At 30.4% G+C, this 18,506-nt stretch overlaps 1 protein-coding gene across 13 annotated transcripts in view; it reads left to right on the forward strand.

Moving 5' to 3' along the window:
* Wdr62 (WD repeat domain 62) overlaps positions 1 to 18,105 on the forward strand; it is a 225,926-nt gene extending 207,821 nt beyond the window's left edge. For 4 of the 13 annotated variants that reach the window (XM_074133282.1, XM_074133287.1, XM_074133293.1 and 1 more), the window contains 21 exons: positions 26 to 223; positions 303 to 481; positions 562 to 850; positions 940 to 1,140; positions 2,263 to 2,519; positions 3,312 to 3,419; positions 3,574 to 3,743; positions 3,879 to 3,991; positions 4,235 to 4,312; positions 4,409 to 4,534; positions 5,048 to 5,154; positions 5,233 to 5,433; positions 5,525 to 5,595; positions 5,671 to 5,837; positions 6,526 to 6,640; positions 8,565 to 8,651; positions 9,984 to 10,096; positions 10,182 to 10,347; positions 11,326 to 11,443; positions 11,594 to 11,766; positions 12,527 to 18,105. In XM_074133282.1, the coding sequence (XP_073989383.1) occupies positions 26 to 223; positions 303 to 481; positions 562 to 850; positions 940 to 1,140; positions 2,263 to 2,519; positions 3,312 to 3,419; positions 3,574 to 3,743; positions 3,879 to 3,991; positions 4,235 to 4,312; positions 4,409 to 4,534; positions 5,048 to 5,154; positions 5,233 to 5,433; positions 5,525 to 5,595; positions 5,671 to 5,837; positions 6,526 to 6,640; positions 8,565 to 8,651; positions 9,984 to 10,096; positions 10,182 to 10,347; positions 11,326 to 11,443; positions 11,594 to 11,766; positions 12,527 to 12,705 (3,216 nt within the window). In that variant the 3' untranslated portion in view covers positions 12,706 to 18,105. The remainder of the gene's footprint in view (positions 1 to 25; positions 224 to 302; positions 482 to 561; positions 851 to 939; positions 1,141 to 2,262; positions 2,520 to 3,311; positions 3,420 to 3,573; positions 3,744 to 3,878; positions 3,992 to 4,234; positions 4,313 to 4,408; positions 4,535 to 5,047; positions 5,155 to 5,232; positions 5,434 to 5,524; positions 5,596 to 5,670; positions 5,838 to 6,525; positions 6,641 to 8,564; positions 8,652 to 9,983; positions 10,097 to 10,181; positions 10,348 to 11,325; positions 11,444 to 11,593; positions 11,767 to 12,526) is intronic. The other 9 variants (XR_012460107.1, XM_074133283.1, XM_074133285.1 and 6 more) reach the window with 9 other exon arrangements.
* Positions 18,106 to 18,506: the final 401 nt, after the last annotated feature.

Genomic DNA, 18,506 nt, shown 5'->3' on the forward strand with positions numbered 1-18,506 from the left:
ATTATTAAATTGTAATAAATTGCAGGTAGGGAAATCTCATTCTTATTTGTACCACTCTGCATGTATTTGGGGAGTGGAGATGTTCCCAGAAGGTAGTCTTCCACATGTGCCACCTGGATCATTTGTTACTTGTTCGAGTGATGATACCATCAGAGTCTGGAATGTTGATCCTCAATTCAAAACACATCCTGGCACTGTCTATCAGCGTAATATTTACAGTAAAGTAAGTTGTCATTTCATTTTTTGGATTAAGAAATAGCATATTTTTTGAGCTAGTTTCATTTTGATTCCTCTTTGTTTAGGAATTAATAAAGGTCATATACGTAGACCCAGAACTGAATTCTTTGAAAGATATAGAGTTAGCTGGTGGTGAAAAAGCTGAAAATCCAGCAGCGTACGATGGCAAGAACGGGGTTAGAGCTTTGAGGATCAGTCCAGATGGTAAACATCTAGCTAGTGGCGATCGTGCTGGTAATATAAGGTAAAAATCTGGTTTCATGTTAAACCTTTGCTTTTTTTTATCGAGTAATTTTCAATTATTTGTAATATTATTACTTTTAGGGTACATGATGTTGAAACATTGGACGAAATTTGCCTTATTGAAGCCCACGACGCAGAAGTTCTTTGTTTAGAATATAATAGGTATTCACATGGTAAAAAGTTTTTGGCTTCTGCTTCTCGTGATAGACTTGTTCATGTATTCGACGTAGAAGAAGATTATAATTTCGTACAAACGTTGGACGATCATTCTTCTTCGATAACGGCTGTAAGATTTTTGAATGCGCAATCAAATTTGCAAATGGTATCTTGTGGTGCTGATAAATCTATAATCTTCCGTCAACTTCAAACTGTAAGAAATTTATTTGATTTAACTTCTTGTGTTTTTTTATTTTAGTACAATTATAAATTTTGAAATAAATATTATTCGTAAATTTGCAGAACGCAGACGGTCAGCTACAGTTTAATCGAATTTACAACGCAGCTGGTAAAACTACACTGTACGATATGGAAGTGGACGTGTCACATAAGCATGTAATCACTGCCTGTCAGGATCGTAATATCAGAGTTTACAATGTGTTAACTGGAAAACACAGTAAAACCTTCAAAGGTTCAGTTGGCGAAGATGGTTCCCTCATAAAAGTAAGTACTTATTTCAGTACTGATCGTGAACTAACAAGATGAGGGTGTGCAAAGTCTCCCTCCAATTTTGTTCAAATTTTTTTTGTAGTTATTCTTCGACGAAAATAAGTTTGCAATAATTCGGTCATTCTTTCGATTAAGCCTCAGGGGTTGAAACAAAATTTTGGTCTAAAAGTAACTGTCTCTGAAGTTGTTTTAACTTCTTGAAGGTTTTAGACTTGTTTCTAAAATAAAAATATGATACGTGTTAATAGGAGGGATGTATAGAAATTAGCCTTGTAGGGCAGAATACAATATCTTCGAACTTACGACGAACTTTAAGTTGGTCAAGTTCAAATAGTTTCTCCTCAAAGGTGATACGATGATGGAGGTATTGCACAAAAATTTATTTATTTTCATTTTTAATTATTCGTAATATTAACACCTATTTACAACCTTATTTTTTAACGTAAATATTTACAATCTTTTTTTTTTTTACAAATCATCGGATTAGGAGCCGACCAAGCAATACTGGTTAAAGTTAAACAGAGTGTGAATGTGATAAGCACTATTCCATTCTTGTTTAGATTAGTTTGTTATTGTATAATGTAGGTGGGAGAGTAGTCTGCATATCGATAACATATTAATCGGACAATCAGTCTGGTAAAGTAAAGTAAAGTTTACTCACGGTTTCAGAACGCTAGGTTAATTTATCTTGGAACTTCTTATTATGAGTTTTCAGTTTGTAATAAGTTGTGGTCCTAGTATTTATTACCTTTGAAAGTGTAGGTAACCTCCCTGATTATGTTTCAGTCAGAATTATGGTGGAATAAAGTAGTTGATTTATCATATTATTAGCCTTAAGCATCGTTTACCTGACTGTTTCACATGCTAATTAATAGTAATAGCAAACGAATAGTACATAGGAGCAGTAGCTGTTTTTAAAAATATTTTTAGTAATTTTTCGACTAAGGACGTAAGGCAGAATATACACGCTGGCTTATTTTCGATGTAGAATAGAAATTAAAAATTTGAACAATATTGAAGGGAGATTTGCTGCTCCTCCTACTCTTTCTTGTATTTTTTTTTTTCAAGTTCAAATTGCTTCATGCATTATCTAATTTTTTTTTTTTTTATTTAAAGGTTGCTTTGGATGCCAGTGGAATTTATGTTGCAACCTCTTGTACAGACAAAACCCTATGCATATATGATTATTATAGTGGTGAATGTATGGCAACAATGTCTGGCCATTCTGAATTAGTTACTGGTTTACGATTTAGTCAAGATTGTAAGAGATTGGTATCAGCTTCTGGTGATGGCTGTGTCTTAGTGTGGACAGTACCTCATGATATGGTGGTCACAATGCACGCCAGACTATCACAACAACAGGCGAGGATCAAGTGAGTTATTCTTTTTTGCTAAGTAAGAAGTAATTAAAGTTATGTTAACCCAACTAGATGACTTAAAGGTTATTTTCGCGATTTTCTCGAAGAGGGTGTAGAGCTACATTCTTAGCTCACCTATCTAAGTATTAATCCTCCGTAGCATTGCTTTATTTATTCGAAAAGCTATATTCAACGTTTGGTTGTCGGCTGATTACCCCTAAACATTTTTTTTTTATATTTCATACCAAAGAATAGTATCCAAGGCAATAATAGTCTTAAATGTAAAACGAGAAGTTGATATTAGTTAAGGTAAGGACAACGACTTTGCGAAAGAATAGAATTTTTATTTCCTTCAGTACATCTTTTTCGAAATAAGATTATTCAAAAGAAAAGTCAACTGAGCTACTAATGGACTAACTACTAACGTTTATAATTAATTAAGGACAAACATACGCATTAACATCAGTATTAGTAGTTATCGCCTACTTTTAATTTGACCGCAACGTTACTAGCCAAATGATTAAGGCAGATAATCAGTCTGTAAAATAGAAAGAAAATAAATCAGCCGGATATGAAGGTCTCCTTTGCACCTTTTATCTGACAGGAGGGTAAATCACAGCCTAGATTAAACCTAATCAGTAGCTAGCTATTAAGTGATCGATCCATTCACGAACCTCGTCCAACTGATCTCTATTACTTAGTCAACTTCTAACCTTGCTCAGTAATTCTTCTTTACTAATTCGCTATTTGCTTAATAATTTAATAAAAATGAGTTTATTTACACTTTATTTTTACACTTTTTTTTAGGAAACCAGTAAAGTTATCGAATGGTTTGAGTCATAACGATTCTGATGATTTCCCTGGCACTCCACCTTTAGATCTGTTTGATCCAAATGCTAATCAAGCGGATTACAGGTATTGTAGTATTTTAAATTGTAATTTATTAAAAATAGATGTGAATCGTAGTTTTAAAGTCTTCTTTATAAGACATATTATTGAGCGTTGCTACATAAATAAAGTAGGTTGAATAGAGCAGAGAAATGTTCAAAAACTTTTTATGAATGTCTAGATACAGTTTTGGACAGTTACCGATTTGGGCAAAGAAAGAATTGGATGTTAGTGATATCGGCAGTGGTGGTACCAGGGTTTCTGGACCCAAAGGCAGATGGGCTCAACGATTAGACCACATTAAGTCCGTTTATGATAGTGATAGCATCATCCCTTTTCCATCTCAACCAGGTAGAATTAATTAGTAATCACTTTTAGTTATTAATGTGTTAATTTAAAAAATAATCGTAAATATAGAGAACGATTTAATAAAAGAAAGTGACTTTTTAAAGTTAATTTCTACTGAACTCTTTTCTAATATAACAGATAAACGCCTAGATTCTGACGGAAGTAAAGAGGACAGTTCAGTTGATAGTGGTGCCGAAACGGGAAGATCTATCCTGTCTAACAGTAGAAGGGAAACTATTTCAGTTACCAAGGTAATTCAAAAATTTTACTTCTATCTAACAAGTCCTCTGGCAATCTTTAGTAATATTTGCTTCTATTTTTCCCTTCTTCTTTTGAATTATTATGTGGAATGCTATTAATCTGTTTCCCTTTTTTTCTACTAAAGTATACAACTATTTTCTTTACTTCAATCTTCTCTTTTATTTCAATTTTACAATAACCAAATTTGTACCGCCATCTTTACATACGGATCCAACAAGCAATGTTGCTTTCAGGTCAGCCAAGATTCAAGTATAGATTTTCTACGTTGCTCAGATAGTATACAGGAAATAATGTCACAGACTGAAAAAATTGTTAGTATTTCCACAATTAATTTAAAAGAAGAAACCTAGGCAATTTCTTCTCTTTTTAAATTCTTTTTTTTCAATTAATTTTGATATTTTTTATAGAGTACTACCATCGGTGGAAAAATTACCTTAACTAGAGGAAGTGATTTAGTTGAAAATAATCATAATACCAAACACCATACTGACGATAGTTCATTAGGAAGCTTCAAATACGAGGTTGATAATATGGTATTAAATGATTGCATGTTTTTGTTTTATACGTTTTTATATTTAATTTTATTCATGGCAAGATCTTTGTAATCTAAAATATACAAAGACAACAGTGAAAAAAATTATTATTATTTTAAGATTGATTATTGAGGGTAAAAATCCAATCTGACGTAACTCCTATGAAAAGTCTGAATAAGTCTCATACTTTTTTTTGGGTGTTCGGCGAAGCAGAAAATTAAATTTGCTAGTTGTACAGAAATCATAAATGGATCTTTCAAGAAGTTTGGATCTGTCATCGCACAAACTTTCTTTGAAATAATTATTTAAACGGCTTTTTTTTCTTCTTAGATATTTTTAAAATGTAATAATAGTTCAAATATTCCATTTTTGTACGTTCATTAGGTACGCATTGTAGGAATCGTTTGTTTAGAGATGACAGAAACTGACATTGATTGTTTATCTTAACATCATCAAAATTTATAACATTGGATAAATAATTTTTCCTTGAATAACTTATTATGTTGTAAACAGGATATGGAAAGTACTGAACATGATGGTGATGTTGAAGATTATTCTGAAGGAGAATCTAGTGACACTAGAAGACCGTTGTACATGCCTCAGCTTGAAGAACCAAATAGGTATTATTTTGATTTACTAGATTCAAGAAATTCATTGAAAAAATAGTGAGGTAAGTATATTGAAAGTTGTAACTTTAGCACTTTTTCGTTCAGGGAATTCCCAATTACCAACATTGATTCGACGGAACTAAGAAAATCAATGAGAAAATCCAAAAGGCCAGATTTATTAATGGTTACAAGTGAGATGTCTAGCGCAAGTCGCTCCATGTCAGGAAGCCAAAGTGATGAAGATGAACAAGCTACAACACCCACCTCAGATCACAATATGCATTCAATTAGGTAATTTATTCATTCATTTACATTTAAACATAATAGCCTTAAAGTACCCTTAAAGCTACTAAGACTAATATTAAATTTTTAATTTTTTCAGAGAAAAATTTCTGAAGAATACTTTTGAGTCCTTAAGTGGCGCCGAAGACTCGCATACACCAGCCAAGAAAGGTTAAGATCAATACATATTTTTCTTCAATTAGCTAAGTAACTTTTAATTGTTCACTAAATACGATTTCCTTTCAGGAAAACGAAGTCTATCTTCACAACACGCACACGGCGTTCAGAGTAGTACTGTTAGAAATTCCAGTGTCATACAAGCAGCCAAGCATGCTAAGAACGATGTTAGTGCATTGAACAAAAGAGAAGAACTTCAACGACGTATACAGGAAACTAGAAGACAGTTACAGAGTGTTAGTAATGTTTGATGTACTTCTATTTATTTGCTGCTATTGATGTTTTTTTTCAATTGAAGCTCTCACCTAATGTTCTTTGGTGAATGTAGATCGGATATGATTCTAAAGGGATAGTCTGAAATGTATTGATTCGTCAATATTATAAATAACAATCCGTTTTGATGATGGAATATTTAGGTTGCGTTTTTCTAATTTCAAGGTAACTGTTTGGATTTGAAGTTGATATTGCGAGAATCAATTAAAATACATCATTCTATCATAATAATAGTATTTAATAATTATATAATACATACTTGATCACAATTTTAATATTTTAAATGTTAAATCCATCAGTATAAAACAAAAATTGTAATTTTTAACATAAATCTATTTTTTTAAAGCAGACCAATAAGCATATCATATTCTATCCATCTCTATTGTTTTAATTAATATAAGGACAACTATAAAGATAAATAGGCGCTAGTGACCTTAAATTTTGGCGCGCCTTAAACAGAATATGAAACTTACAGAATAGAATGAACAGAATATGAAATGCATACGTTAGTAAGAAATTAAGAAATTATTCTTACTGATTTCGCTTTCGTTTGGTATTTTGTTGTCAGGTTTAGAATGAGATATGTAATCAACTTTTTGTATAGGAATATTAATTTTTCTCAATAATTTCCGAAAATAAATCTTGTTACAGGTTGGTTATCGATCCAATTTAAAGACAAGTCAGAGTATTCAAGACCTTAGTTATCATGGTTCGTTTAAAGAACCCCGTCCGAAACCAGTTCCTAGACATCGAGTTGTACACCAAGGTAACGAAATTGATAGCAGTACATTTACTAGAAAACCTCGTACTAACAATTCTAACAATCGCCCTGTCAGCCTTAACTTGTCACAACTCTCAGTAACCCCTTACAAATCAGGATGTAAATCTATGGACGCCTCACTTACTGGTTCACCGGTTAATGAAAATTTATCACCTACCAAATCGTTCGTAGAACCGAACAAGATATTAGTTCCTATAAAATTAGCTAATCGGTATAAACGTTATTCATGTTGTTTCTATGTTAATATAAATGAAAAAGAGGTTGACGTTAGTAGGGAATCAAAGTCTGTGGATGATTTGAGTGATGTTAATAAAATGTGTGAATTATATCTTGGAACAAATAATGAATCAGACCCAAATGAATACAGTTCCGATTCATTGGAGGAATGTAGTGAATATGGGACTAAACCACGTCGATGTATGAGTGAATATCAAATATTAGAAAGATCTGCAAGTGCTATTGGTTTTAAAGGTTCAACAAGAATAGAGAGAACAAAGTTTCATAGTGAAGAAAACATATTAGTGGACGACAACAATGGAGAAGGTTGGGAGAGGCACAGTAGTGCCAGTTTTTTCCTTAGGAAGAATAACACGTGTAGAAGTGCGGAGAGCATACTCACGGATGAAAGTGAATATCAATTTTTGTTTAGTAATCGTGAAGTATTCCACAGTACCGAGAGTATACTGACCGACACTGGTGATATTAAAGAGCTTCCTGAAGATCTTGATGAAATACCACAGAAACAAATAGTAGTCAGAACCAGAAGTTTACAGGATACTACTAGCAAAGACCTAATGGCAATGCAAACTTCAAAAAGTCGCCCAGAAACCCCATTTGAAGGTGCAGCAAACGGTGATTGGTCTCAAAAACCAGAAACTGAAGAGGTAAAAAATAAAAACGAATCATTCTTCATACCTTTTGGTGACGGTCCTGAAAAACCCACAATACCTAATGCCTTATTAAAAAAACACCAAAGCAGAGAGGAAAAGAAACAGAGCAATGTACAAACGGTAGACCATCCTGTTGTTGCACACAAGCCACCTAAACCAAAAGTAAATATTGCCAATAACAGAATGAATAGTCAAAGTAAAGTGAATAAATTTGTGGCCAGCATAAATATGAAACAACAAGTGGCGGCCAAAAATGAGCTCAACCGGAATCCATTTAAAAATGACATCCTTGGTTCTCCGGTCAAAGATCCTGGTCTTAATTCAATCAGCGATCTACCGCAGTTCAACGGTGGACGAGTGAAATTGTTGTCACAAAATTTTGAACGTATTTCTGCAGCTAGGGAGGAGTTTTCTTGTGAATCCGGGAGCTCTACCCCGGGCACTTCATCTTCTTGTGCTAATTCACCGAAAAGAAGATGGAAGCCAAGTATAGGCAATCAACTGGCCCGGAGAATAGCGAACGGCCAGATACTGCCAGATAAATGTCCAACAGGTATTTTGGAGATGCCACATTTTCTTTATGAATTATGTGTATTTATTTTCGTTCATATTTGATTTTGTTTCTTAGTTTTTGTAGTTTCATAGTGCATGCGATAATTACGAACTTATTCTTTGTACTACGCCTAAACACATGTAGAGAGAGAGATGAGATGCTCCTTTCATTTCAGGCAAAGCGATGTTTTAGGTTTTATGTATTTTATTAAGTAGTCACGTTTCACATTTAGTGCCAATTATATTACTTTTATGTATTTTTTTAAGTTTAATAAACTTTTTCAAACTTTTTTTTTTTTAATTCCCAAGCTCCTTCCTTTTTGTGTTTATTTTGTGCCTGCCTTTTTGCCTCACTAGTTACTTTGTTGCTAATCATTTTAGTATACTCACAAATTTTTTTGTTTATTTAGTATTTATTGTTTTGAAACTGTTGTTGTGAGCATTGCATGATTTTGATTTCACTATAGTACAAGAGGAGCCAGGAGGTATCAGGAGGGCCTGTTCATTATCTGACTTAGCCAATCCGTCTCCCAGGCAGAGGAACTCTTTGACAGGTAGTCCCCTCGTCTTTTTTGTATTTTTATTTCTTTTGCTCTATTTTTAATAGTGTTACAATGAAGGGTGGCTCAAAAAGTTTATTTCTTAGAATTCAATATAGAAGAGTAAAGGTTTAAAAGGAGTTTTAAAACTTTTTATGAATATTTTTCCTTAAATTTTGTTAATCTATATTCCGTACAATTGTAATTATTATTAAAACAATTATAGAATAATTTAAAGATGACTGCTTCGATTATATTGTAAGTATTATTCTTTAATGATCTTTGTTCCTTTTTAAATTGTTTAAAAGTATTGTTATCAACTCATAATTGATAAACTATCAATCATGAAAAAGCTTAAACTACGATTCACATGTAATGCTCGCTTCATTCAGGGATTCAAATCCATCATCAAATTCCCACCAATTTGTTACTGAGTGCAGTTCATGGAGATGATAAAGATGTTTTCTCTCCTCAGAACATTGGCATATTGAATTTACGGGTTCGTAGAAAGGTAGCGAATCACTTTTTGAAATCATTAATCTTTCTCTACATCTTGCATAGAACTACTCTCCATGTGCCTCAAGAATATTGGTTGCTTTTCCAAAAGTCTAGCTCTAGTTCTTCCAAATCTTCCTTAATCCTACTATTATTATTATTATATTTGGATGGATAACAAACTTCATATTTAGCTAATATTCACCTAAGAATCTCAGAATTTTTATAGTTAATTATAATTTTAATGTTTTTGTATCATTTTTCTCGAAAAAGTGATGTTAAGTAAAACCTGAGGTACACCTCATTACCAGGTAGTATATAAAACAAAGGTGAGAACATTTTTTACAATTGAAGAACGTAGGGTATCCGAGTTTTTAAAATATTTGAGCACGAATTATAAGCGCAATAAAGTTTTCTTCTTAGAAGCTATTAGAGTCATCCTTCATTTAATATTAAAGAAAAGTTCGAGTTTATGAACAGTTTTCGGGTAAGAAAATGGAAATTGCTGATATAAATATAAGGTACAGTAAGAGAGATGCTCGTTTATGTGTTAGTTTAGTTGAAGCCTTGATTTACGTTTGTATTGCTATTAATTATATTGGTCGTGTCTCTTCGACGAATGTGTACATAAACGTTGCATGCAATAAAATAAATAATTTTATTTAGGCGTATATATTAAAGTTGTGAAGCGAATTGTACTTTTAATTACAAGAAGCTATTAGGATTTATAAAATTTGAAAGATTTTGAAATTTCGCTGTAAAATTCATGAGTCTTCTTGAACATTAACTCTTGTATATTTCTCCGTAGGCCTATAAATATTGCCTATTAAAGAAATTTTTATTTTATTGCAGTTCCATCATCAAAATCCCACCAAGTTGTTAAGACTCATTCGCCTAGCACCAGACATAGTACTACAAAAGGTTCAACAATAACCAGAAGTAGTTCTGTTGGTGTATTGAATCAGGTAAAATTTAAACACAATATCAGATTCATATATATTGGCCATTTAATATGTTAACACAATTAACAATTAAATATAAAAATTTTAGAGTGATTCAGAAAGTGACATTAGTCAGACAACTGGTCAAAGAAGTTTAGTGTCTTCAAGAATAATGAGGCCCACCATATCGTCTCAGAACAAGATGTCCAGCAATGCTATAAGTAAATCTCGCATTGAAGCAAGACGCAGAGGACTGTCTGGTGCTTATTCAAGCAGTAAGTTTTTTCTTTCAGTATTATTTACTTAATCTAATTCATCAATATTAGAGCTTTTACTTCTTCATTATCTTATTTCGCCAATCTGCATCGCGTCAAGCCGTGATCGACCATTTCTTACAGGATTCTATTTTCTATATATATTTTGTAAAACCTCCCCGATGGTTCTACTCTTCATATGTTCGTACTAATTATAACCTTCTTCCACATCGTGTGCCCAATAAAATCTAATTTCATTGTATTCTAACATCTCTCATTTTGTTCAATCATGTTTTTCAGAAACCCTTCTTCATTCGTATCCTTCAATTTCTCTAACAACCATTCGAGAGAGGTCTACGTTTCTGTATACGCATACAGTAAAATGATTTTATATATGCAATAGAAAATCCTGTTCTTATTTTCCTTGATGTACTACTGATGTACTCCATTGACTTGATGTAGCATTTTTATACCTATTTCTGCACTTAAGATTGTTTTATTTACCTCACATCCCCATATTTGTGAAACGATGACCATAAGTAAGTAAATTGATCGATGGGTAGTACTATATTTCCTTCTGCATCCCATCCTATTGCATATACTAGGTTTTCGTAAAATAATTACTGTTCAATTTCCAGTTCTTGACTTTTCATTTAATTTCATCATGAATTCCGAATCCTCTGACTCTTGGGTGGTAACTACTCGGCCAATCTCTAACCATATCGACTTAAGTAATAATTTCCAATTGACATTCTTTTGGACATCCCATTGCAAGATTACTTATGGGTAACATTTAACAGAACTTTTAACTAATATACAACTAACATCTTCTAGTACATTTTTAGAAAATTTGCAAGAATTACTGGCATTTACAGTAATAAACGTTTAACCTTTAATTTACTTAATAACAGAAAAATTTTATTTATTTTTCGAATAATTTATGTAATCTCGTTTATTTTATTTAATCATGGCATTAATGCAATTGTGACTTTGTTTCAGTTGCCTTAAATCAAGCTGGTAATACCGAAGATTCCAGTTCTGAGGAGAATCAAACTCCAACTGCAAGCTCAAAACCTACACCACCTCCAAGGCCAAAGAGTGTTATTCTGGGATCAAGGTTAGAATTAAGACAAAAATATACATAAATATTTGAATGGTTGATTTATTTTACTAATTAGATTAGAGTTGTTGATTTAAAGCTAGAATGATATTAATAATTCAAAATAATTTATTAATGAATTAAAACAAAATGTGATTAATATTCCAGCTCCAGCAGAAGACTAGCCCTCGGCCGTAGTGGTTCTGATCGCGAACTGAACAGAGTTAGTAACAAAATACAGCGAAGCAGTAGTGCTATGATAAAATCGACTCTGGATCCTAGTCCGTTTGAACTACCTGTTAAGGATACCGACAGGATGATGGACATTACGAAGGCTCCTTGTAAGCAATCATTTATTTATTTATATTTCTAGTAACTAGTTTTAGTATTTTAATTTCAACAGTAAAATTTTGTTTTAATAAGTCAAAAATTATAATATCGATTGTTTAAAACATCTTCAGGAAAAAAAATACCTTTAAATTTTTCTAAATACTTTTAGAAAGTTTGAAAATAGAGAAATGTTCCCATTTTCGCAAACAAACCAAATAACTTGACTTTATTCTCGTTAAAAGTATTATATATGTTTTCTCTATCTGTTTAAACTGTTTTACAAGTAGGTACTAAAACGTTGTAGAAAGATCGCTAAAGATGTTTAAAGGTAGCATTTTTTGTGGATTTATTTTATAACAATAAAACTAACACTAATATATATTTGTTTATTTTACATTTCTGCTCTTTAATAGATTAACATATTAATTACAAAATTACAAAGGTATTCATTAATTTTCATTCAATAAATTTTTCAAAAAAAAAAACGTGGAATAATTTCTACCATCTTTTATTCTTCATATAAAAGCAGGTTCAGAATGTATTATAGCAGGTTTATTATGGGTTTAATTATTATAGTAGGTGTTTTATTATGACAAATGCTAGTATAAAGTTTTAAATAATTATTATTTGGGACAAATTAATTATAAAAGGCAAGTAACTTCTAATAAAATTGTACGAGTTCAAATAGTTTTCTTTATTTTATTGAAGTAATGTTTAAAATTAATTAATAGTTACTGTTTCCTGTTTCATAACATTAATTTATTGTTACAGTGTCAAAAGATCTTATCTCCTCAACAGCAGAGTTCCTACAACGAGCCACCGATTCTGTACTTGAATTACATCAAAGATTACAAGACCCTACCGTGGATCAATCAGAAAGAGAAGCACTGCTGGGAGCTATTGGTGAAGCTCAAAAGAAACTCTGTCTAGTAACACGAGCGGAATCTTAGTGCTGTGCGACAAATTTTGGTTAAACAGGTTTTTTTTAATTTTTTTGTGTTTTTATTTGTTTTTTTGTGAAAGTGAACGAAGTACCTGACATTTGTTTTGAAGAAGTGGCTGATTGTAGTTAGTAGTCTATTTGGAAGATTGTTGAAAACACTCTTCAGTATACTTTAAGTGGTATTTTAAACTGATTTTTTTTTTTCTTTTATTTCCCTTCTGCCGTAAACTAACTTGGAATCTTTATAACTTCGCTTCAGTAATTACAGTTTAGATTAGGAAATTTGAGGACTTGTTATCCATGTATTTATTATGAAATTTTTGACAAAAAAAAATTTAAAATGATTCGTGTTTGTTAAACTGGTTTGCTAAAATGCTTTAAAATAGCAGGTTGGGTTCCCTTTGTTTGCCATAAAATAATAAGGAAATAATTAATCAGAGAAACAAAAAGTAAATTGTACTAAGCCCTTTGTTCACTCTCAGACAAATGATTAAAAGTAAAAGTAAGCATGCCCAATTTTTTCAGAGTTGGCGTAGTTTCTTGTTAATTTAAACACATCCCTTAATTTTCTTGAGTTAAAATCAGTTACAGTGGAGATTTCTTATTAAAAGTACAATAAACATTTAGTTTCCACAGCAACTTAAAAATATTAAAATGTATTTCTACCATCATAATGTTAAACATATAATGTAAAACGCAACTCGAACAACGCTAATTATTTTTGTAGAAAATAACTTTAACATTACTAACAAAAACATCAGAAATTACATTTTATCACTACATTTCCATTGTACTAATCGTATCTTGTTTAAAAAAATAAATAAATGAATAAAATGTGGGACACAGCGATAATATAGCGATTTTACTTAGAGGGCCGCCCCGAAGATGTTGACAATCCACTCACTATAAATAATTTTGCACACTTTCTTTGAATTTTATTAATGGACATATTTTAGGAATTAAAAATAACTTTACTACATCTTTTAATCAAACAATGCGGCTCTTATTGATTGAATAAGCATTTTATGAATAAACATGTGACTATGTGTGTTTGTGCTCTTGAGATCAGAAATCTGGTCCTCAATTAGTATGCTTGTCTACTATTTGCCGGTTCGTCCATTCTTCAACACGTCTTAGTAAACAAGGTAATTCGAAGACTTAGACACACTGAACTACATCTGGATGGGTGACATACTCGTTGGGAAGTGGTTACCAATTTTTGTTTTTTGTTTTGTGGGGCTTCATGCGACTTGTAAGAGGTCTGTTATGACTTCCGTACTAGTTCTTGGACATCTATTTTTCAGAACTTTAAAAAATCCCTTGATCTAGGACTCACCTAGGAGGATATTTCTACCTCCAACTCCTGATGCAGATTCGCCTTTCGAAACCTTCTCAGAAAGATACGTTCTCCCTCTGTACAGGTGTGTGGTCATTATCTCTAAAGAATCTATAGGGGTCATCTAGTTCTATGCCTTCTGCTTCTTCAGGTTTCTCGAGAGAGAGAGAGAGAACCGTGTAAGTGTTCGCAAACTATTATTGCCCATGATGTTTATACTTCAGATCTCGTAACACTTCGGATATTATTATAATTTCAATAACTTCATTCAATAAGTTACTGTTATTTATTATTAGTATTATTATTAGAGTGTCCGAGAGTCGAGGTACCTAAACATATCGTGGCTTATCTCTCTCCCCAAATTAGATTTAAGTTTAAGAGAAGTCTTAGTTTAACCTGATAGGCCGTTGTAACCCTTCCTAAAAAAATGATTCTTGAAGAAAATTTCCATATTTTATCCTTAGTATTCGGGTTGAAACTGGACGACATTATAAGTTAAAAATTATTTTAATCAATCGAACAAAGTTATTGCCCGAATCGCTCAAACACAAATAGACTCAACTTTACTGCAGGCTTATAATTTAAATCATCTGCTAGCCATCAAGCTCAGAGTTTCTGATCCTTCAGTTAAAAGTGATCTATCCTTAAACTATTTTCTTCTCTTTGACTTATAAAATATATTTATTTCATAATCAATTAATTTCAAAAAAAAAAATCAGTTTAAATAAGTTCTTACAATAATTTTGAAGGATTAGATACGAATTTTTGAATAATAACGGTGAAAAATTATTGTTTTGTAAGGGAATATTTGTGTAAATATATGTTTGTTCGATGAATTCTTATAGTAATTTTTGTTTGGTTTTTATATTTAGATTTCCCGCATAGAAAAAGATAACTATATCATTTTTTTGACCGTTATGTTCATAATTTTTTATGTAAGTTTAATGTTATTAAATAGAATTAATTGCAACGTAAGATACTTACCATGTTTTTTGTTTTTATTTTTTTTTTATTTTGAGAGTTTAAATATTTATAACGTAATTACGTACTAAGTATTTTTAATATTAACCGCAATAAAATAATTAAAAAGATAATACCCCTCACCTCTCTCAAAGTCGTATTCACGATATATATTCATTTTATTTATTAAAAAGTATTTGGAATGTAAATTTTTCACACTTAGCTATATTTGTCTAGTGCCAAAGTTATTGTCTCTAAAATAAATACAATGAAACAATAAAAATTAAAATTGGCCACAAATTTAATTAGTGAGGTCAAAATTGCGTAATATTAAAGATTATTTAATAAAATTGTACGCTGTTATCAAAGAAAAATGAAATAAAAAACCCTTTTCTTTTGTTTTTAGTAACAATGAGACTGATAATGAGGAATTAGTTGTCGATTATGTAAATCTTATAAAAAAAGAAATAAGGAAAATGGCCACAGCTTAAGATGAATATATTTATAAGCGCCAAGAGTTTAGCATACATTACGTATATATATTTTTTTGTTTTGTTTTTTTTCAAAAACGGTGGAAATAGAAATGAGCTATTGCATTCCAATATTTTTAGAATTTAAGGTTAGTAACACTTCTAATATAATATAGTGTAAATAATTTTATTATACACATTTTGAAGAGAAAAAATGTTCGCCCTTTTATTTTCTTTGGTTGAGCAAAACTAAACGATGTAAGATTATTTTTGGGAAGAAAAAAAAATGACTTATAATTATTTAGTTTTAAATGTGAGAAAATTATATACCCCAAATCATTTTTTGGTTACTTCTGAGTTTTTTTTTTGTATAGTTTAAATATCTATAGTTTACTTCTCATACAAAATGTACCAACTTTTCATCTTTTATTTCTTTTTTTTCTTTTTTTTAATAATGTTAGTGGCTAATTTCGTACATTAGATTTTACAAAGAATAAAAAAACAAAAGTTATATTTGCTGATTTTTTCCAGTTTCTCTAGCTTCTTTTTTTTTAAAAAAAAAAAAAATATATGTTATTAAGTCAGAAACATCTCAGTGTTGATAGTTGCTTTCCAAATTGTGGAGATTCTCAATATTTTTCAGTTTAGAAACAGTTGGAATTCCTAAAACTAAATGGTTTTTCAGACAGTATTTTGTGCGTCAAATATGGTTATTTATAATGGTATGTTTTTTTTTAATTAAGCATTTTACGTTTCCAAAAAAGGTTTAGTCTCTTCAATGCTAATATTATTGTCAGAATTAGTTATAGGAACTCCATGATTTCTGAAGAAATGGTTAATTCAATCTTCCTCTATGAATTTAATTTTAACAGTTGAGCAAGATTTCAATCTCATGACATGGATTTATCTCCTTCCTCACTATTAGGTACTTTCAATTATTAACCATTAAAAATATATAACGCCTTGATTCGAAAATAAGATAAATTTGTTTTTTACTCGTTCAGATTAAATCATTACTGTTTGTAATAAAATCATAGTTTGTCATACAGCGCTATAAAGAAATATGCGGGCAAATTTAGTAAACAGTCATTCTTCTTTTGTTTAGGCAAGACGACAAAAAATCCAGTGTAGGAAATAATAACTAAATACTAAGTAATGTATTCTTTGGAATTAGAACATAAGAAGTTGCTGCAATGATTTCCTCGAAATCAAACTTACCTAGTTTTCCTTTATTTTGGGACCCTTTTTCGAGCGCAAAACCATATACCAAAAACATATTTGAAGTCTCGATCCCCCTACCCCATTGAACAACCATTTAATGTGTCCAGTAATAACGATAAAAACAAACATTTATTTTGAAAGCAACATAACTTTAAAAATGTTGATAAAAGTAAAATTTAAATTTTTCTTCGTTAATGTAGTTGGGAAATGAGCGATTAAAAAAGTCCAATGGTATAAATGTATTTAAAATCTGGATGTATCGTTTATTACCAATTTTGTTTGTTTAAACTAAATGTTTAATAGTACAACTATACAATGACAGACAATGAATTAATTTCTTAAATAATTGTAAAGATTTTGTTATAATAAACATTTGTTTGCCTTTAAAACAAGAAAGTTCCTTAAATGAGACTTTCTTGTTTCTATAACCTCACATATCTTCATTGTTATATTCATAATATATTTGTTATCGCTTTTCTATTTTCCATTCAATGGAAATTAGCTAATGTATAATTTAATTGAATTGTATTATTCTTCATACTTTATTTTATTGATTTCTAGCGTATTGTTTTGATATATTCACAACAAGGATGGCTAACGTATACAACAAGCTTCACTTGTAACTTATTTAACTATTGAATAGGTATAAAGTTACACTTTTTTAAAAATAATTTAACATCGTTGGCCTTAAGAGGCGTGAAATAATAGAGTATTGAAGTGTAGATACAACCATCTTTACGCTTTTCCCTCCATATTTTTTTTATATTTATCAATTAGCTTTTTTTTTGGTCGAAGTAGCTGTAAAGTTACTTTCATTAGTAGAAAATCTCTCAATAATATATTTGATTCATTTTTGACTTAATAATTGTAATAAAATTTCTATATAAAGAATTTAATTTAGATAAAATGACAGGCCTAGAACACATATATAATAATCAAACTTATTGTAATTGTCTTTTTCATTTATTTTACTAGATTTCAATAAATTATTATATTTGTACATTATTATTGTAATTAATTAATATATAAACATGTATTATTTTCTTAGAGTTTAAAGTTAAAGCCATCAAAATTTTTCTCTAGCATTTGTTAAATAAAATGTTACAATCGTAAGTTATAAAACCTTCATTTTGTAAAGGAAAAAAAATGACTTTAGATCAATAAGGAATTTCCGAAGCATGTTCGAAAAACAATATAAATGATAATAATTTAAGAGCGTAGTTTTGGAAATAATAAAAACTGGTTGTAATTTGTTTCATGGTCGTTCTTTAATACATAAATTTTTAAAACAAATTAAGGATCAGTCACTAATTTAATCAGTAAAACAATAATTTAATTCGTCTGATATCTAAAAACAAAAATCGTAACTTATAATGTCCATGTTATAATTATTAACAATAAAAAATTATTTATGTTAAAACGTTTTGTTCTTTGAATGTAATTTCATCCCATGTATAATATACTAATTCAATAAATTTTCTTTAAAAAACCCTTACATCCCCCCCCTCAAATAAGTATTATTTAATTTCATTTATATTGCTATTACTGTTTGCAAGTACTGGTATATTCTAAAAAATATATACATTTATATATTAATATATTTATTTATTTTGTTTTGAGGAATTCCTCATACAAATGGGGTTGAGTGACAAACAGAATACACTTCTTGAAATATAAACACAAAATACAAATAAAATAAAATAATAATAGTTATAAATTTATCTATTTCAAATAAAACAGTAAAATTCAATTGACATTCAACTTTGGATTAAAAAATTTTGAATTTAATAGATAGGCCTGACATTACAAAAAAATAAACAT

Source organism: Rhodnius prolixus, unplaced genomic scaffold (assembly GCF_049639745.1).
Source record: "Rhodnius prolixus isolate KJV_2025 unplaced genomic scaffold, Rpr scaffold_10, whole genome shotgun sequence".
Classification (NCBI taxonomy): Eukaryota; Metazoa; Arthropoda; class Insecta; order Hemiptera; family Reduviidae; genus Rhodnius; species Rhodnius prolixus.